Here is a 22,445-nt window from a genome sequence, read left to right as displayed (position 1 = left end):
TGTTTGGAATGAGACTCTCAGCAATTATCTGAGGGGGGCAGGAACTAAAGAAATAGTAATGCTTGTTCCATCCTTTCCTCCATTAGTTTGAATAATCGAGAGTTGACTGTATGTTTTAATTTCATCTACTTAGTAAAAATTATCAGGTTTGATTTTTTCCAAAATTCCTCCATTTAAAAGAATATTTCAGAAGTATTTGCAGTGCTTAATTTTAATCTAAGTAATTCAAACCCCAAGGGACACCAACTAAATATTATTTAATAGCTTTTATTTATAACTACTTGTAAATCAATATTTCAGAATGTAAAACTAATTCTAATCAATTTATAAACTATACAAAATATTAAAAAACACTAAATGATCCATTAAATAATACATAATTCTCTATATGATAAATGTGTTTTAATATCATTTGGTGCTTCTTGGTTACAAATGAACATTGGTATTTGCCTCATGTAAGCATCCTAAAAATATGTTGTTGATAATTTCCTTTTTTAAGAAATACATGTTTTAGGAATTTAGTCTTTCACCTAATTTGAAGTCTCCAAGATCACTCATATACAGAGGAGTAAGCATGAACACAGTCATACAGCTTTAAACTCAATCCTGAAAATGAAGGACACAGGTTGAAATAAGCCAACTCTGTTGGTTTTATGAGGAAAGAAGGCATCAGTTTTCAAGCCTGGGATTTCTCTGGATAGGAAGATTACTTCAGAAGGGCTATCAAAGTGAAGGGTCAAGGGATGTGAAATAGGAAAAGGCGTAAGATCAGATTATAATTTTCTTCAATAAGCAAGCTGGCAACCACCTGAATTCCTATCTTGTTACGTAAGCAATGAACTACAAAAGAAAACACAGTAAGAGATTTGTTGAATAACCATACATTTGTTTAATAAGTGGTATAAGTATTTTTTTAAATTTTTAATACAGTTTTAGAAGAATGGTACAGAGAAATCCCTAGAACACACAGCACATTACTAATCTGGAGTAGGGCTCTCAGCAGAATGAGAGTATGCATGTGGTGTCTCACAGACAAAGGAAATCATGAATATTAATCTTGGTCTATACTAACAGTTTCCAGAAAAGGGGAAGGCTGTAGAAAGTGTCAGAAAAGGCACTACTTTCCGCATAATTCACTATAAAAGTGTCTGATTCTGGATGTCACATTTTGTGGGGCATACTGACAAACTAGAATTTATCTGGATAAAGGAAATCAGGACCTGATAAGATTGTTGAAGGGTCTAGAATTCCTGTTAGATAAGAAAGAGGTGAAGGATGTAGTGATATTAGCCCTAAAGAACATACTTAGGAAAGAAGATTAAGACTAAGACAGCTGAAAGGCTTTATCAGAAGGAAAAAGGAACAGGCATTATGTGTAGTTTTAGTGAAGATCTTAAACTGATTAAAACTACAGAACTTCTCCCCAAAAAAATTCACATACACATTTTTAAATTATAAATTAAATGCCTGAAGCCTAAGTAAGGACTGCAGGTTAGGAATCCCTATTCTTGATGATGTAGGAGCATGGTTACTGAGTGCCAGTAATAGGAAGAAGGTTAGTGCCATGTAAGGAAGGTCATGCTTACAATTTTACAGCTGAGTTGTTCAAGGCCAACAGTTCGTCATTTGTTTGATTCATTTTTTTTTACATTTCCAAAATAAGCTTAAGTTTCAAAATTATTCCTTAGTTTATTTTGATTGCTTAATCTACACACATTTTACTCCATTATCTCTTCACTGTTCAACTTGCAGAATTATCTGAATTGTTAGAGTCATAGTATAGTTCCTTTTCTTTCACATGGGAATAATTCTAAGACATTTTTGTCTTTCAACTCGAAGATAAATTATGATAGTGTCAGTCCTATAATGAATTGGCTCCATAGCATAAAGGGAAGTTTTTGTCATCTGGAAGAAAACTATTGATCAAAATGGATTTTATTTAAAAAATAGTTTTAAAGGACTGTTACAGTGGGATAAATAAAATTCCTGTTATGAAAATAGATTGGATATATACATTAATATTCATATTTCTCTGGAAAATCATAAACGTATATATTCATATTAAAAATCTTAAATTCTTTAGTAAGGTGTTTTATTTTTATTTAAGAGAGAGCATGTGTGTGAGCGTGTGTGTGTGTGAGTGTGTGTGTGTGTGTGTGTGTGTGTGTCTGCACTCCATGCTCAGTGCAGACTAGGAACTTGATCTCACAACCCTGAGATCATGACCTGAGCTGAAATTAAGAGTCAGATGCTGAACCAACGGAGCCACCCAGACACCCCAGTAATGTGATTTTTAAAAGTATCCATTTAACTTTAGATTTAAATATAAAGACAGACACTCAAAGACTAGTTTGTAAAACAGATGTATGTATGCTGTATATATGTGTAGATAGGTATGTATCTGCTTTAAAAGCATTTCTGAAACACTGACTCAAAATATATAAAAATGATCTACATCTTCATTTAAAATGTATGAAGTGCAAGCTATATATGTAAGGTATTCAGTGATAGACACTGAGAAGTATACATTTTTGCTCTAAGAAAATCTAAAGTTTATCTGGGGAGATGAGATAGGTACACAAATAACTAGTAAACGAGTATGACAAATTAATGATACAAGGCAGTCAAATAGGGCCTAAATGAACAAGTATGAAAAATAAGCACTTCAGTAGTTCAGGAAAGGAAAAATCACTGTGGGACAGGACACTTAGACAAGTTTTCCTGGGATATCTACTTTGAAGGAATGGTACAAGTTTATATAGCTCAGAATGAGGGGAACACTGGAGATGAATATTTTACTTGATATAGTGTATGAGCAAAAGCATTATAAGATTTAAAAAAAGGCAATTTTCAGGAAATAGGGGAACTATTTTGGGTTTGAGAACAAGTCTGGAACCAAACTGTAGTAGGAATAGCACTGAATTTTAAGGTAAGAAGTTTATTTTCTACCTTATATGTAACTGGAAGCCTCTGAAGGCTTTTTAACATGATGAAGCAATGGCCTGTAATATAAATTTGATAGTAATATAAAGAGAAATAATAAAAGGGAAATTACACAGTAGGCTACTACAATTGTCCAGGCTTGAAGCAAAATAAATGCAAAGGAAATAATCTATTCTAAAAACATATGAAAAAATCCCCCACACATGTTACATATGTATATGAAAATAAGAAGTAAGAGCACATGTTACCATGCTGGCTATCAAGCCAAGGAATAATGAAAAGTGAAAAATAAAGTTAACTGATGTTTCTGGCTTAGACGAAAAGGGAAATGACTGACAAGGGGGAAAAACTCACAGGTTGTAGAGAGTGTTGATTTAAAGGAAACAGTAATGGGTTTGGACTTCAAAATTTTGGACTTTCAGGTGATGACAGATAAAACTAAAAGGGAAAGTAGGCAGTTGGCAATGTAACAAGACATTAAAAAATGCAGGTTCAAGGTACAGACTCAGGATCTTGAATAAAAAGAATCAATCAGTAAAGGAGTAGCCAGAGATGGAAGAAGGCAGATACAGAATAACATCCCAGAGGCTAAAAATCATTGAAATGTAAAGAAAAGGATATACAATGCAATTACCTACTATAGTTGAAAGATCATAATTTTCAAAACAGCGATCAAAATCATGGCTCTGCCACTTAATGATTTTGTGAACATAATTTACTCAAAATTTGAACCTCAGTTTCTTAATCAGTGAAAATCTTATTTAAGTGGTTATTGTGAAGATACAAAAGTGTCTAGCATTGAACATGGCTTGTTTCCCTTTTCCTTTAGGCAGCTCAAGGAGATTAGAATGGGAAAGAGGGTAATGGATTTGGTGATTGGGGAAAAAAGAAAGTAGTGCCTTTTAAGGGGTCTCTTTTCACAGCATAATGGGCACTGAAGTCTAAGAAGAAAGCTAAGGAATGAGCTAAAGTTAAGGAAACTGACAGCTCACTCACTTGAAAAATTAGTACAAAGGAGAAAAAAATATTAAAGAACATTAAAGGTCAAGAAGAGAAACAAATGTTTTATTTTATTTTATTTTTAAATTTTTATTTATTTATGATAGTCACAGAGAGAGAGAGAGAGGCAGAGACACAGGCGGAGGAAGAAGCAGGCTCCATGTACCGGGAGCCCGATGTGGGATTTGATCCAGGGTCTCCAGGATCGCGCCCTGGGCCAAAGGCAGGCGCCAAACCGCTGCGCCACCCAGGGATCCCTTATTTTATTTTTTAAAGTATTTTATTTATTTATTCATGAGACACACACACACACACACACACACACACACAGAGAGACAGAGAGACAGAGACAGAGAGGCAGAGAGGCAGAGACACAGGCAGAGAGAGAAGCAGGCTCCATGCAGGGAGCCTGACATGGGACTTGATTACAGGTCTTCAGGATCAGGCCCTGGGCTGAAGGTGGCGGCGCTAAACCACTGAACCACCTGGGCTGCCCATAACAAATGTTTTATCAAGACAATTGTGACCCATGAATGTGAGAAGACAAAAGAAAGAGCATCAACAGGGAGAGGAAAAAACTGACATAAAAAGGAAGAGATCATGGGAGCAGCAAGTGGAGATTTGGGGAGCCAGGGGAAAGACTGAAAATACAAGTGGAATTGAAACTCATCACACTCTGGCCAAGATCCAAACACTCCCCAGTGCAGGCAAGGAGAAACCCTGCAGAGGACTGCCCTGAGGGATAGAGCAGCCACACATAACAGAGTGGCAGAATACATGAGGCATACACCAGAGACACTTTCTGAAGTGCCAGGCCCTGGACAGTATCTGACTCCTTCTTCATAAAGTCATTACTCTCAGGAGCAGGAAATATAACTTGCTTTCTTAACACAGAAAAGACAGAGACCTAGACAAAAGACCAAGATGGAGAAATTCATCCCAAAAGGAAGAACAAAAAAAGGTCACAGCCAGGGATCTAATCGAAACAGGAAATATGCCTGCTCCACCCTTTAAAGCAACAATTATAAGGACATTAGCTAGGCTTAAGAAAAGCATAGAAGACACCTAGGGAATCCCTCACTGCAGGGATAAAAGAGCTTAAAACCAATCAGGCCAAAATGAAAAATGCAATAACCAAGATATGTGAAACTGACTGGATGCAATGACCACAGGGATGGAAGAAGCAGAGGAACAAATTAAGTGATACAGAAGACGGAATTATGGAAATTATGAAGCTGATCAAAAGAGGGAAGGAAAAATCTTGGATCATGAAGGTAGACTTAGGGAGGTGATAATGCTTTCTGAGGCTGGAGGACAGGACAATATGCTGGTTCAGAGACAGGTATATTAAGAAACTGACAAAGGCAGAAAGTAGAGTCCATATTGATTTTCTTCTTAGGGTATATATACCATCTAGAAAGAGTTGGAAAAGAGAGCTCAATTGGATCCCACAGTGAAGTGGTAAAGATTTCTATCAGCCTTGGTGTGGGCAAAACAGGGAATCCATTAGGAGCAAACAAATGATAAACAGCAGGAAGAACCCAGGCTATGTTAATGTAAATTCATCCTATTACATTAACATAAATTCATCCCACCTCATGTTAAGTTTTCTTTAATAGAACAAATGCTGTAGTAATTCAAGAAAAAAATTAAGAAATTTTGTAAAGTAGACTCCATTGGGTATGTTACTAAAAAATGTTATCCAAGTGATATAGCCCCAAGACTTACAAGATCAGATTAGCGTGGTGAGTTGTTTTGATGTAATTTGTTTAGGAGGCAAATAATTCAAGAAATCATGAACAGGTAGCCTACACCAATATTAAGAAGGAATTTAGAATAAAAAAAAATGTGTTGGATAAAGATGTGGTATATAAACAATGGAATACTACTCAGCCATCAAAAATGAAATCTTACCATCTGCAACGATGTGGATAGAACTTGAGGGTATTATGCTAAGTGACATAAGTCAATCGGAGAAAGATAATTATCATATGATTTCACCTATATGTAGAATTGAAGAAACAAAACAGAGGATCATAGGGGAAGGGAGGGGGAAAAATAAGACAAAATCAGAAAGGGAGGCAAACCATAAGAGACTCTTAACTATAGGAAACAAACAGGGTTGCTGGAGGGGAGAGGTGTGAGGGATTGGGGTAATTGGATGGTGAGCATTAAGGAGAGCTCATGATATTATGAGAACTGGGTGTTATATACAACTGATGAATCACTAAATTACCCCTGAAACTAATAATTGAATTTAAACTTAAAAAGGAAAAAGAAAAAGATATGTTGGGGCTTAGTCATCTATTTTTTTCTTATTTTTTTAAGAATGGCTCTTCTCCCATAATTCATGTTTTAAGACACATTTACTTTGTCATATGTCTTCTATTACATCAATACCCACATTTTCTCTTCCCTTTTAATAAAGACTTATTTTTTGATTCAAATCATTATCCACAGTGTGCTTCAAAAGCAAAATTTACTATACATATGTTCAGAACCAGAAATCATAGAGAATAGAGTGAATTCTAGAAAACTAGGTAAGCAAAGCCAAATGAAAAAGAACCACTGTTGTTGCAAACCTAAAGCTGACTTAAAAAATACATAGTCTTAATTAAAAAAACAAAACAAAACCCACTGACCACTGGTACCAAAAGTACTGGCTGGCTATTGGCATGGACACCTGGCAGAAACATTATGTAGCAGTTTGTATCAATAACAGAAATCACTAATGAAACAAAATTGGGAGTACCCTTGTTTTCCTAAGAACAGCATAATAAAGACATTTAGAAAAAAACCATGGTTTAACTAATTTTGTTCAAATTTTACAATGTAAAATCCAGAACCATGGCTACTATTTTTTTAAGTAATAAGTCTATCCTTAGAGCATTATATAATAGAAAGCATACTGGATATTCCATTTAGTTTTTTTAAAGGGCATGTGAAGACTTTTAAAATAACAGTCCTTAAATTTTAACAATAAATATTTACAAAACATAGTTCGATTTAGATTTCTACTTTTTCTTACAATGAGAACTGATACAATAATATTCAAAGATGTATTTTAGCCACAGTGAAATGAACAATTGAATGTCATCTTTTTACATTAAAAATATAAAAATTAAGAGATACAAAAATGTTATGGTTATTTATTTTCTGGATAGTAAAAAACAATTAGCACATCAGAGAGAGCAGCCTTCTATATGTCACATGGAGCATTCCCACTGTCTTGTTTGAAAAGAGCACTGATGGCTCAGATGACAGGTCTGATTCTATCTCTCCTTTTTTTATAGTGCTTTCAGAATCACTTAAGCAAAATTTAAAACCTTTTAATATTTGCTCAGTTGGCAAATTCTACCTAAACAGAGAATATGTGATCCATAGTTAAACTATGTGGGATAAAACCACATAGTTAACGGATATGTTCCATAGTTAAAGGATAAAACCACATAGAATTAGGGTGATATTCATCTGGGGATATATCTGTCAAGTAATAAACTAACACCATGCTTTTTAGTTGCAGCCAAGTAAATATAGATTACTTAATGAGCAGGGCTTAAGACTATGTATAGAAGTTTTCACTCTGTTATTTCATTTCATTCTACCCATGAAGTTTTGCAGGGTTTTCTTCTGTAAGTTTCCATACCACTTTGATTCATGGTAACTTAAGCTGCTTGTACATATTATGATTGTTATTCCTAATTTAGTCACTAGACTCTGAGACTAAAATCAAAACTATGTCAAGGTTTTTAAACTCATCCTATGTGAAAAGATGGTAAGAGTGACAAATCAAGTTTCTCTCTTACTGAGGTGCCCATAAGTAGGCTATTCACTGGAAGCCTCTGTGTGACTTAGTTATAATTAAGACAATTGGGAAAGACATGTGAAGATGATTTTGATGTCAGTTTGAAATCTGAACTGCAGATTCCAGTCTTGTCTCTTCTGTCGGAAGAACAGAGAGCACACACTGTCCATGCTTATGTGGGGGAGGTAAAGTTGTGAAGAGGCAGTGCTGCTATATGGCACCCAATTCCTTCTCATAGTTACTGAAAGTGGTCAGAACTAAATATTCTGGAGGATAATGAAGAATCGTACTGTTCAGTTTTGAGTATGGAATATGGAATGAAATCAGCTTATTTACAGACTTTGAAGTGGCAAGGATTTCAGCTTTCAAGAACAATTTATGGAGGAAGTTTCCATATGTTAGAGTGCAAAATGTTGATGAACTAATAAGAAATATGGAAAATTCTTCTAATGGAGTCCTGGAGAAATGGAGAAGAAATGTATGACAGATTGTACTGTTTCCTCTTCACAGGAGACAAAGCAGTGACATCAGACAAAATCACATAAACAGCATTACCCAGGTTTTAAATAACAATGAAAAGTTCTAAAAAAAAAAAAAGTTCTTATTAATTAGTTTTAATAGACTCAAAAGAAAAGGTTACACTTTGAGTTCTAATAGTCCCCAAAAGTGTCGCTCTGATGACTGAGATAGGTCAATAAGATGAGGAACATGAAGGTAATTTTTAAATGATAAATCACTACTAAAAAATCAATATTATTAAGTTGCTGGTAGCTAAAGTAAGGTTCTTGGAAAAGGCCCTTCTTCTCTAAACTGTCTGTAAATTAGAAAATAAAAGCTTTCTAGTCAAAATCTGGAAACAAAACTATTAGGTTAAGGTACAATTAATAATAATTCAAACTAATGAGAAAGTAACAAATCTGAATACTAGTATTGGCTAATTTAGAATTCTTGCTTTATAAAAATCACATACAAATAGAACTATTTAAACGACTAGCTCAACTTTAATAAAAACTAGTTTTCTCATATTACTTAGATTCTAATATGTGCATTCATAAAGATACCTTAACAGCTCAGCAACAATTTTGAAATAAACATTAAGAAAAACTCCAAATCTTAATGGTAGACAAGTGGGATTTAAATAGTAGTTTCACGGCCAGCACATGTGTATACTTACTCATGAATTAAAGTATCTGTTCATCCTACTATCATATTCAGGCAGGACACATGTTTTAATTTGAAGATAATTTTAGACACCTAATTAAACTGTTTAAAATGTCCACCAAAAGATTAAACTAAGCATTACCACTGACACCAAAAGTTACTGTATATGCAAAAGATTGTTCATCACATGCTACAAAATGAAATTAATGGCAAAGGGTTATTGCCATTTAAAGCTAGCAGATGTTGGTGTGACTGATATATTCTGAAGGAACATTACCCAGGTATCAATTATTTATCTACCAAAATCCAAAAGTTCCAAGAGAGGATGAATCCCAAAGCCTAGAGCAGTGCTTGGTTCTTGATAGTCTAAGTTGCTATAGTTGTACCTCAAGTATAAATATAAAGCTACATTTTGGTGAGCATTTAGAGGCACTAAGCATTTAACATACATTATTTCATTTAGTAGACACAGTAACATCACAATACACATTGTCCTGTATTACAGATATTGTCTCCATTTTACAGACAGGGAAATTGAAGCACAGAGGTTAAATAATTTGCCAAGGTCTAAATCATAGAATTAGTAAGTGGAGAGGGACTTAATAAATATTTGTTGAATGAATGATTGAATCTGCTGTGCAAAGCCTCTAGGTAGGTGGCTTTCAAGAGAACCTATCAACTTTTAAGGATTATACAATTAAACTAAGGGGTAAAAAAAAAGAAAAGAACCTAACCAGAACAAAAACCTATGAGTTAGACCAAAACTCCAGTATACTTTGAAATGCCTCAAACATAAACTCTCAAAGTTGGAGTCACCACTACAAAAAAGCAACAGGTTACTCTGATGCTATATTTATCTGCTAATGGCCAAAAGTAGTTCACAAAGATTGACTGACTGATTGATTGGTTTGACAGAGAGAGCATCAACTGGGAGGAGAGGGAGAAGCAGGCTCCCCACCGAGCAGGGAGCCTGACCTCAGGATCCTGGATCACGACTTGAACCGAAGGCAGAGGCTCAACCACCTGAGCCACCCATGCACACCATAACGTTTTTATTACAAAGAAAGTATGACATGAAAGAAAATGTTATGGAATATTAGGGATAAATGTATACTACAGTTAGTTGGTCAAAAAATTTGCATTTAATGTAGTGTTTCCTTCATACTCCCAGATTTCAAAAACATGGCATGTGATTTGATGCTATACAACTACTGACATCCATGAACTGAGGAAATACTGTTTTTTAGATTTCTAATAAAGAATTCATCTTTTAGAGTGACATTTACTGTGACATCGGTATTAGCAATTGCTAAATTCAGACAAGATGTGTAGGAAAGACAACTACTTTGGACGTTAAAATTGAGAACTTAGATCTAGAAAGTGCTGTCACTTTCTAGAAACCGTGGTCACATCAGATAACAATGGAGTTTTTAAAGATGGTCAGGATATGGTAAGGAAACAAAAGGTATACAGATTTTTCTTTGAAATGTACTTAAAATATTAACATAGTTTTGTAAATTTGCCAGGTATATTTATCTAAATTGGTAACAAAAGTAAAATTCAAACAAAGAAAAAAAAATCTTGCTCATTTTAGCCCTGCACATTTTAAAATTTGTAGTATGAGTGCTGTGGTGGTAAAATATTCTAACTTTACTCTTTCTTCTAGTTGAAAGTAGGACTTTCAATTCTGATCAATGTAGTAGATCAATACATCATCCACTAATTTGTTTGCATTTACCCTAGATAATTCACACTAAATGAGATAACAGTATCTCCCACGACAAAATAGGAAAAACAAAAGCAGAATGCATCCAATGAAGCAGCTGAAGAATATACAGAATAATACTGATTGAAGAAGCTATAGAATACTCTCAGGTTGAATCTCTTTTTCCAATTAGATTAAGACAAAAGAGGGCCTGGGAAATTTGTTTCCCTCTGAAGCTTCTAAAGGTTTACCCTGAGTCCACATACTTCTGTGGAGTCTCATTCTGTACCACATACTGGAATGACTCTTGGTGACAAAGGAAAGGGAGGGTACTGAATATATATTATGGTCAGGGCAGGGCGTAAAATAAAGTTGACCTGAAAGACACAGGATAGTTACACATGATTGATCAGATTAAAAAGAGAGATATATCCCTACATACCCATACACATGCCACATTGCCCTCAAAAAAGTGAATGGCCTCCATTTTAGTATGACCTGCCTAGTGGTAATCAGACTGAAAATATTAAATTATCTAGCCAGAGGATAACAGTGTCCAGGACACATGGATTTTCACTTTACCTCTAATGCTAATCAGGGGAAAGGAGCTCTTCCAATTAACTTGAGTATTTTAGCTCTTTTGGGTAAATACTTTCAATAGAGGAGAAAGATTTATAAGCTATATATAGTTAGGGACTCCTCTCAGTATTAACTAGCTTCTTTGCTCTAAATTCTCATCAGCAAATTGGGGATAAAATTAATTAGCTAATGATAATTAGCACTGTTTATTTTTATAAGATAATGTGTTCAGGATTACATATCAAACTCTTAATGAGTTTGGATAATAATAATGATGGTGGTGATGATGATGCATTAGGATACTCTTGATTGCAAACAACAAGAACCCCAATTAAAAAAAGTAAAGGGATTATTTTCTTATATAACAAGTAAGTTCAAAGTATTTTGGCGCCAGGGTTGTCAGGCTCATGGACCCAATTCTTTCTTCCCAATGTTCTACTTGCCCTGTGTTATTAATAGCTCTCATGGCTGCAAGATGGCTGCATCTGTTTCTGTCATTATATGCTCATACATTAGTACCCAGAAGTATACACACATACAGGTATGTTCACATACACATTGATACAGTATTTTTGGTCTCTTTTTGAAACTTAAAATTTTCTCTGCATGTTTTCTCCAGTCTTACAGGTCAGAACTGTATTGCATGGATGCCATGGAAGCCAACAGTAATAAAATCAGCACAATTATTTTGGAATTGTATACAACACCCGAGGCTGGGAATGGAGCAATCCTTTCAGCTGGTTCAAGTTCTTTATCTAGTGAGTAGTCTAAGTGATGTGATTTAAACCCTGTCCATATAGGGGCTATTCTGATTTTTTAAAATTACTTTTACAATAGGATATAGTGGTATTAGAAGGACCTTGAACACATCTCCTGAGTTCCACTTATATCCTTCTGTTTTCCCCACTTTGTGGGAACAACTATTTTTCACAGATAATTAGGCTTCATTACTTCAACCACAGCATAATTACCGACCCTCATCCTTTTTTTTTCTTGGTCATTTTTGCTCAGTGGCAGGAGGACCTAAAACCACAAGGAAGTAGTCTCAGCAACCAATCTGAATTATTGTGCCACTTAGGAATATTCCTCCTTTGGGTACTAAAGGCGTCTAACCCAGTGGAGCCCAGAAATGAGAGAAGCAGAATAACAAATTCTGTAAGTGGCTCACTGGTAAAACTAGTGTCGCAGATGCTTGGGCCTGCCTGAAAGTCATTTCACTCTTTTCATTGCTTTTAGCATTTCAACCACAGTTGCTAAATCATGATGACTCTGTCATTCAGGTGATCCCTTCTATTCTGTTCTCAAGAGGTCTAGGAATGTTGATGTGATAAAGTCTGTCCATTAGAAATGAGTAGAAGTACACTGAAGGTGCCTGAAAAGACACTTTTCTTCCTAACAACCATAAGGAATTTGAGGAGAGTTTCTTTGTTTTGCCCCCCAATCTTTGTGCTGAGGATACTTTCATATGAGGATATGAAATTTTGAGTGGTGGTGGCCAGCTTATCATCAAAAGAAGGCAGAAGCCATGAGATCAGCGTATCATTGAAATAACTCTAGGATACCCACCTCTGGGTCTCTCTGGAGGTAAGTAAATGTATATGATTAAGCCATTATTAAGCTGTCTGTTCCTTCCAGCCCAAACCCCTCAACTGGTACATGCAAGGAAAAGTGGGCAATACATTTGCCAAACTTCAAAACATCTTAGTGGCCTGTCAGCCTTCACTGAAAATACTCCTGTGTTGCGAGAGATAATCGAGTTAGTATAGAGAATGAGATATCAAGGATGTAATGATAAATGATTTGTTATAAATTATCTGACAAGCATACTTATATCAATGCTTAAAGGCAATCATTTAAATTCAATATTGTTATTAGGTTTGTTGTCCTACCCTTATCTTATAAAGTAAAAATTTTCTTAACATATTAGATAATTAAAATATAGAACATGGATAAACTTCTCAGTCTTTCAAGGCACAACTTTCAGTTTTAATTTTTTTTTAATAATACCATTAGACAAAAGGAAAGAGAACAAATATAGATTCATAGACTTTCAGAAAGAAAAAAGATTACTGGTAAAATAGACATCATATAATGCTCAGTAAACAAGAAGGTATTCAAGCTATATGCCTATTTAGAAATACATTTATTTACACATAATAAGATTACAGATAATCTACACTAGCATATCACAGAACATGTCCCCTAGAATGTTACTTTGCCAAGAGAGAGAGAGAGAGAGAGAGAGAGACACTGCCAAATAAGTCTAACACTATGTCAAATAAATCTGAATAATACTGCATACAACATATACTCACAATGTGCATCAATGTATTAAAGGCTTTGAAAAGTTACTCTTTAAATAAGACAAGTAATCATAATATATCATGGTCAAATTTATTAGATTGAGGAACTCTGACGATGTCCATTATCCATCGTAATAATCACTGCAAAGAATACATTTGGGAAATGCTTATCTGTACATTCTGATTATACAAATCAGGGTTTTCTATCTTTAAGAATAAAAATAAAAGTTACCTTTCATCACTGTTATGCTATGAAGTAATTGTAATGAACATTTCGCTGCTGAATACTGGAGCAAAAAGTCAGTAAGATTTAATATATCTGAGTATAAACTCCTGAGTTCCCTTTTATAATGGAGAACTACAAACTTCTTGCTTATATTTCAGCTGGCCCAACAACAACAACAACAAAAATGTTATCTTGAAAATTAATTGCTTATGCATTTCCATTTAAAATGTGTGCATAGGTCCCATTTAAAATATTTTTCATAATAGATTCTACCTCAGATCAATCTCATTATTATGCACAAAATTGTATGCATGCATGTACATCTTCCTTTATGAAGACAAGAAAAATGTGCCTATAGGTTTAAAAAAAAAAAAAAGACTGCTTTTACCTGACCCCAAAGAGAGTACTATTTTTTTAAAAGATTTATTTATTTTAAAAGAAGGGAAAGAATATGAGAGAGCACACATGTGAGTGGGGGGGTGGGTGGGAGATACTCTCCAGCAGACTCTCAGCTGAGGGGCTCAATCCCACAGAGCCTAAGATCATGACCTAAGATGAAACCAAGAGTCTGGTGCTCAACTGACTGAGCCACCCAGGCCTCTCAAGAATATTATTTTAAAAAAATTTTTAAACATATTTACACAAAAAAATAAAACCTATAATATACTGAAATTAAATCATGTTTGCTTCCAATTTTTCAGATTCTAAATTTAAAAATAACTTAGAAAATGTTTAATACTAAACGGAGCTCAAGGAATATAGTTAATCGGTTGATAAGTAAAATTATTTTATCATAATACTACTAGGAGAATAAAATCAACACACATAACTTGTACATGCAGGGGAAATACAGCCTAATGTAAACAGATGGTTTTTAGCACATTCCTTTACTAGAATGTGGTCACCTGCCACAAAGTACACAAGCTCATGCACAAGATCAAGACTTTACATACAGCTGAGATCACAACGTCATGCAGATAACAACAGCGTGCTAGATAATCGTACCACAAACTGTGCGGATGTTCTCCCCCACCCCATGAGCCACTGCCAGCAGTTGCTGTGGAGTTTGGTTACCCATATCCGTGACATGAACGATGTCCTTTGGAGAATCTTGTTCCCTGTGGCTGTAAGTATTCTTATTTTTATAATATTTTAATGATGCTTGCTATCAAAATGATAAGTACAGAACTAGAAATTATGGAAAAGTAGGTTTTTATAATACTGAACAATTATACACATCTTAACTTAGGTACTTAAAATAAATCAAAATTTATATTTACACATATCATCAAAACTAATTTACTTTTCAAGCTTAAATGAACCCAAAATAACACATCTGATGATAGTGCTCCAATGAAGTGGGAAAGAAAATCAACCTCCAAAGTACTTCCTTATTTGTAGCACTTAAAAAACTTGGCAAGAGTCATTCTAAGACCTGGCTAAAGTATGACTCATACAGGTAAGTTCTATATAAAAACATCTATTAGGATAACTCTTTCAATTACATGATTTTAATTCTGAAGATTTGACTTGGATAAACAACCAAGTTGATATTATTTATATTAGTCAATGAAGAAGTAAGAATATAGTCATTAAAATATTTTCCCTCATTTCTCTGCATCTACAGCTGTATTTATCTCAATGTTCTTCTTTACCTATCTATAACCTAGGTGCATTCTGGTAAAGATAGGATTCTATTTTGTTATCAGACAATATCTGCTAAGTTACCGATGTTTAAAAGAACAGAATCAGAATTCTGGAACCACAAGTCACTCTGAAAGGTTCAGCTTTATGTCTCTTGACAACACTGTGTACCCCTTTCAGAATAGAGAATTCAACACTTCTGGAATGCTCCAAGATATCTTTAAATCAGGCAAAGGAGTGAAGAAAAAGAAAATACAGCCAACTCTCAACAATGGAAGGTAGGATGGATAAGTAAAATCTGAAGATCTAGAAATCTTATGTTAATAACTTCAATCCCCTCTCTTAGCAAATATTCGATTTAAAAAATTTTTAAAGTTTTTTACATAGAAAAAAGGTCTGTTCATTTTACCTTTTTTCTCTGCCCACCCCTCCAAACACAGTAGAGGAGGTGTAACAAGAACTCTATAGTCTGACATATGTAGCTGCAAAGATGGAAACATATTTTGACATCTAGCTTTTTCAATTTAGATATTTAAACCAATCCATATCATATTCCAGTACATAAGGGCCTATCTATGGTTTCATCTTTACATAAAAATGATGGCCTCATAATTTGTTTTAAAAATAGGTATTCCTTTAGCAAGGAATGCTACTTACCATAATCAATATCAGCAGTTACATCCAACTTTTCTGACTGTAAATCTACAACTCAGTACTTACCAAGTTATTCTTCCCTTAGAATATGACATTTGCAAGTGATATGAATTAAAGATGATAGTTTTACTCATTATCAGTATAATTTATAACAGGAACCAGATGCCTTGATAAATTGGGCATAATAAGACTGGGGCTTGTAATAGCTGCCTTTCCTGATTCTTATGTACCTAGAGTTAAACACTGTACTATTCTGCCAAGGTTCTCCAGTAATCATCATTTGACTAACTTAAAACACTAATGCAAAATATGTAACTTATTATAAAGCTCATCATAGGAACTCTTTTAATTAGCTACAAGTAATATCTAATTCTAATAAACATGAATAATGAAGTCTCTGAAACCATGCCATTATTCAAACATATAAGTATAGAAGAATCTCTTGAACTGAGAGCTATGCCATAGTGTAAGATCAGAAAGTGACATGGAGATTATTGCTGTAATTTGGAAGGAACAGAACTTAAATTTTACCAAAAATAAGAACAAGTGTATTTTATGATAAAATAAATACACCAGAAAAAAAAAATTTGCCATAAAAGGATGTTATAAAACCTAAATTTATTTATTTAATTTAAAAAAATGTATTTATTTATTCATGAGAGACACAGAGAGGCAGAAACATAGGCAGAGAGAGAAAGAAGCAGGCTCCATGGAGGGAGCCTGATGTGGGACTCGATCCTGGAACTCTGGGATCACGACCTGAGCTGAACATAGATGCTTAACCACTGAGCCACCCAGGCATCCCCAAAACCTTAATTTGTGATAGTTTATTCATTTGTTTGTCTTCTAAATTAAGTATCAGTTTTCTATTCAATCTGAACATCAAAACTCTTATTAAACAGTAGTGAGAGAACAGGTTTCTTAATTCAAATATTTATATCAGGCTTTATAATATATATATTTTGAAAAAAAAATAATATATATATTTTGTTATATTTGTGGGGCTAAAACTTAACTGATAATGTATGGTGTATCAGTAAACTTTTGCAATGGTGTTATATTTTTATTCGTGTATAAGAAAAGTTAAGAAATCGTATGTAAGAAGCAAAAAGTCAATTTAATTTTTAAAATGTTATTTGTATTATATGCCTATTTATAAAATCAGTATTTCTGTTTAATATTCAAATACACTGCATGGGGAAACATGTTTCTAACTATAACACAGTAAAAGTTATTTTATTTATTTATTTATCTATCTATTTATTTATTTATTTGACAGAGAGTGAGGGAGCACAAGCAGGAGGAATGGCAGAGGGAGAGGGAAAGGCAAGCTCCCGGCTGAGGAAGAGCCTGGCTAGATGCAGGGCTAGATCTCAAGATCCTGGGATCATGAATGGGGTGGAAGGCAGATGCCTAACCAACTGAGCTACTACCCACACATCCCGAGTTAAGATATTTTAAAAAATATTTGGCTGCATAATTTAAATAGTCCTTACTACCTCTACAATGAATGAAAAAAAGAGTTGGTTTTGAAAATGAAATAAAAGAAAATAACTGGCAGTTAAATTTTTCCAGAGAAAAGAATTCACCTAGAAGTAGTAGTTTTGAGTGCTTTATAATTTCCATTAAATATCTAGGAATAAGTCTAGTAGACATTTAAATATTTCTGAGGGGGAAAAAGCAATTCTGAGCATCTGACCTTTCCAGGATATATTAAAATGAGAATACAGAAAAAAAAAATGAAAGAACTGTCTTCACATTTTGATCATTCTTATATGTTACAGTAAGAAATAATTAGTTAATACAAAATTATTCAATTTTATAACAATCTAAAAGCAGTTTCTATGGAAACATGGACTGTTAAAGGCATTTTGATGTGTCACAAATGAACAATGTCCTTTGTGATTGTCTCTGATAAAAGTTGCATCCTTACTAAATAGAAAAATCAGACAGGAAGAAAATGCTGCAGATAAATCTGATGAACTTATCTTGTGCTCTCCACATATAATAGAGTAGTATTTCAATCAGTTCCAGTAGAGGACTGCATGTATGTCATGGAAGCTGCCATACAACATGGGCAGATAGGTTTAAAATGTGAGTTGATAAAGGAAAGAGAAATGACTATGTTATATAGTATTAACTTCAACTTAGTGGGCTTCTCAGTAATTTCCTCATTGAGAAGGAACATTCAATGACTGTTACTTTACTTGCAAGTTTATTGTACTAGAAAGCTGCAGCAAGAGAGTAATAAAGTTCAACGATTACAAATATTCAAGTTCTTCACTTACCTCCTCTGGGTTGGCATTAAAGGTGAGGCTGCCTTCATCCAGCTGCATATACAATTTTCTGAAAGAAAATCCTAGAGGTGGGTTCTTATTATATATGGAACAGTGACCCCAAGTGGATTTACACAACCTATAAAAGATAAAATCAGAAAACATTATATATATACATGATAAAACAGTAACATGAAATTTACGTCTAAAGCTGAAAATGTTTAATTCTGTACTTGTTTTTTACTAGAGTATGATTGACAAATGACTTCAATTTAGCAACTCTGATAGTATTAATAAACATGAGTTATAAAGATTAATAATATTCATGAGTACTGTCTGAAGTTAAATATAAACTATTACTAATAATAGCAATGATAGTCTACTTATTTATAATATTCAGTGCTTACTAGATGTCAGGCGCTATTTAAAAATTATAATAGTATTAACTCGCTTAATCTTTACAACAACACAATGATGTTGGTGCTAAAGATAAACATAGACACAATAAAAGATTAAAACGATGACTTAAACCCAAGGAATCTTACTCCATAGTTAGCAATCTCAACCAAGAAGCTAAACAAGATTAAGTAACTATATGCTCTATTGCAAAGTAAAATTGAATGGAGGTAAAGATTGCTAGGTAGGGGCAGCATTTTATTTTTTTTACCTATATATATATATATACATATATATACTGATAACTGGCAAACTAAACATAGAAATTATGATGCTATAACTTCAGTACATGCACCAAAAACTATGTGTGATATTAAGCATAGATGCTTTTAAGATACTGCTTCAAAACAGTTTTTTACCATCACAGTGATACATGATTGCTTAAAAATTATATGAAACCTAAAATGCTAATAGTTTGTATCAAAACACATTATTTTTGCAGATTGGGATAGTCGTGTCCAACTCTGTACAGAGACATTAGCTACGGGTTATTATTTGAAAGCTAAAGTTTAATCTTATTTTTTCTTATTACCAAGATCAGGCGTATTCAGGGTGGTATGGCCATAGACATTTTTTCTTATTACAATGCCTAGAAATTCTTGATCATTAGACCATAGATCATCAAATAGAAGTGCAATACTCTAGAGACACAGAGAATACTGAAATATTTTAGTGCACTTTTAATGACTCTATCTCAAAATTATCTGATTTTTGCGTGTTCAAAAACACCTACTTGTAGTGACAGATATTATTAAAGTAGTTTCATTTTCTGATTTTCATTATTGAATATTGGCTAAATTTCATGTCACACACAATTAGTTTTTCATTTAGAAATTATTTAATGTATATAGGGTAACACGAAGAAGTTACTGTCTCAGCCTGTAACATGAAAAATTGTGAGGATAGTGGATAAAGTATGTAATTTCATATGAGAATACCTTAATAGTTAATTTATATCCTTGAATTATTTTTACCAACCAAATTAAATCATTGATTCTAATATAGCAAGTTTAGGAACTTGTTTAGACATCAATATTTTAGCAAACTCTTTAGTTTTATTGCTTTTGACTTTTATTACTGGTTATGTCAAAGTAACAGAACCTCTCAACATTAATAAATATTCAACACATCCAAAGTTAAAATAAAGACTAAGCTAGCCTTCAATTGAAAATAGAAGCAATTTATCATTAAAAAATATGTCATAAAAATAGGCATAATTATGTGGTAACAATATAGGAAGCATTCCTTTCAGAAATGAACATCCAGATTTAAATCCCAGATAAAGAATACATTCTGATTGAGGTCAGATAACTTAGAAATAAACTTTTTTTCAGAGTTCAAATACAGGATTACAAATTAAGTTTTCTGGGAATACTAAAATGCAGCAAAGAAATTTTAAATGAGCCAGTTTTAAAGCATTTTTATTTGTTCTTTTATCAAGAAATAACCATAAGTACCACAAATAGAATTTTTTCTCACTTCCACAGTACCTTCACTATAACAAGACAATGAGAGAGTAACAGGGTGATGCTGATGATTTTTATCTATTTAGAGGCTGAGATTAACTATATAATTAATACTGTAATTCTGTAGCATCTGAAAGCCTAAGTTAGAAATGTCATTTTTGGTAATACATTTTTACCAAAGTTTGGCTATTTGGATAATTTATTAATTCCCTCAATTAGTTTTTCACTTGGAAATTATTTAAAGTAACTAAAAGATCTTTGCTTTTTGTCTTTTCACATCATTAGAAAGTCCCATTTAAAATAATCAATCAATAAATAAATAAGCAAGCCTTAGTATCTCATTCATTTTGGGAATATAAAAAATAGCGAAAGGAAATAAAGGGGAAAGGAGAAAAAAACAAGTGGGAAATATCAGAAAGGGAGACAGAACATGAAAGACTCCTAACTCTGGGAAACGAACTAGGGGTGGTGGAAGGGGAGGTGGGCGGGGGATGGGGGTGACTGGGTGACGGGCACGAAGGTGGGCACTTGACGGGATGAGCAGTGAGTGTTATTCTATATGTTGGCAAACTGAACACCAATAAAAAATAAATTTATAAAAAAAAAAGTAAATATGCCTTAGTAAAGAATTCTAGAAAGCTCAAGATCCAGTGACTCTTCTAAGTTCGGTAACATTTTTACAACTCAAGTATATGATCTTATTTAAAGAGTAACTTCAGTTACATAAAATAGATTATCTTCCAAACATTCTTAAATTTATAGGTTAAATTGGTATAATTGCTACTATAATTTCTATAGTCTACTTTTACTTCAGCAAGCAGATTATCTCCTTACATTCTATTTGCCTTCATTGATGAAATGTTGGTTAGAAAAAATAAAAAGTAGATGAAACAGTCACCACAGATTATGTTAACAAGCACCTCTGTGACAGAAAGAAATATATAAATAAGTAAACATAACCTTCATATCAGAAGTACAAACTATACCGGGGTGTGAACACTCTAAATTTTGGAATTATAAATTCTCACTTAACTTGTATTTTTATTTTTGAATTTTTTAAAATTATTTTTTCAAGTAATCTCTACATCCAATGTTGGGATCAAATTTAATAACCCTGAGATCAAGAGTTAGTTGCATGTTCTACGGACCAAGATTGGCAAGTACCCCAACAACTTGTATTTTTAGAATAAACTGATAACTTCTGATTTATAATAAACTGACATCTCTTGATTGGTAACTTATCTTCTAACTACAGAGTCATTTTCTTTTATACTGTCCTTCTTTCCCCAATTTCAAATTTGACTGTGATGCTAATTCATTATCTTGACAGGTTTTAATAAAGAGCAAGTCAAAATACAAACCTAGGTTAAAAAGAAATACATCATAATATATGCGTATTATAAAAATAACATTTAAGCATGACTGCCTTTAGAGATATCTGAATCAAACATGTTAGGTTGAACTTACCCTTGCCAAAGAAGTTCATCATTTGCAAGATCTTGCCAAACACATGAAGCTAAGCAGAGGTCAGTTGCATTCAGGTAGGACAAGATGGTAAAGCTTAGCTCAGGGGGCAACATTTCCAAATTAATGAATCCTTCCTGTTCTTTCGATTTCCGTGCCTTCAAAAGATGATATATATCAATGCCTCCTTGGACTTGTTTACGATGACTGGTGTTAGAAATGTTGTTGGCAGCCATCCTCCTGCTCTGGTCTCTGCTGAGGTAGCCTTGCTCACTATAACCTTCTTGCTGTAGCTGCTGGTTTCTGGCCACTCTCCACAGCCCCTGACCCATCTGCAAGCCTGGGAGAAAGCCAGGATATAGTAAGAAGGTGAACTGTGACACGAAGCATTAATTTACCAGAATTAGCATTCTTCACTAAAGCATATTCAAAGGAGTGGCATATTACAAAGAGCTGGAACATCCAAAGTACAAAACTTGGACAGAGAAAGTTGCAGAAATACTTGATTTGATCATCCCCTTTATCCCAGTTTGCTGACTACTTTTAAAGTCCACAGGTGACATAATCATTTTTCACATGGTAAGATTTAAAAGTTACTGATGTCCTAAAGACTCTTACAAATTATAATTATGTGGACTTATGGGCCAGTATTAAATACAGCTCTGATCAGAGCACAGGACTTTAGTTAAAAGGCCTCTAGACCCTGCTTTTTATCACAACCCAGGCTAAGCTAAGCTAGCCCCTTTTAACCAAACTCCCAGATG

The 22,445-nt window shown here is 33.8% G+C and overlaps 1 protein-coding gene across 1 annotated transcript in view; it reads right to left on the bottom strand.

Moving 5' to 3' along the window:
• FBXO8 (F-box protein 8) overlaps positions 1-22,445 on the bottom strand; it is a 47,120-nt gene that overhangs the window by 5,685 nt on the left and 18,990 nt on the right. Inside the window, exons 2-3 of the mRNA XM_041766004.1 lie at positions 21,685-22,021; positions 18,308-18,434 (exon numbers count right to left, since the gene is read on the bottom strand). Coding sequence (XP_041621938.1) covers positions 18,308-18,434; positions 21,685-22,013 — 456 coding nt within the window. The 5' untranslated portion in view covers positions 22,014-22,021. The remainder of the gene's footprint in view (positions 1-18,307; positions 18,435-21,684; positions 22,022-22,445) is intronic.

The sequence above is a fragment of the Vulpes lagopus genome, chromosome 8 (assembly GCF_018345385.1).
Source record: "Vulpes lagopus strain Blue_001 chromosome 8, ASM1834538v1, whole genome shotgun sequence".
In the NCBI taxonomy this organism is placed as follows: domain Eukaryota; kingdom Metazoa; phylum Chordata; class Mammalia; order Carnivora; family Canidae; genus Vulpes; species Vulpes lagopus.
Note: the sequence above shows the minus strand (reverse complement) of the source record. Positions and strands in the feature narration are given on the sequence as shown.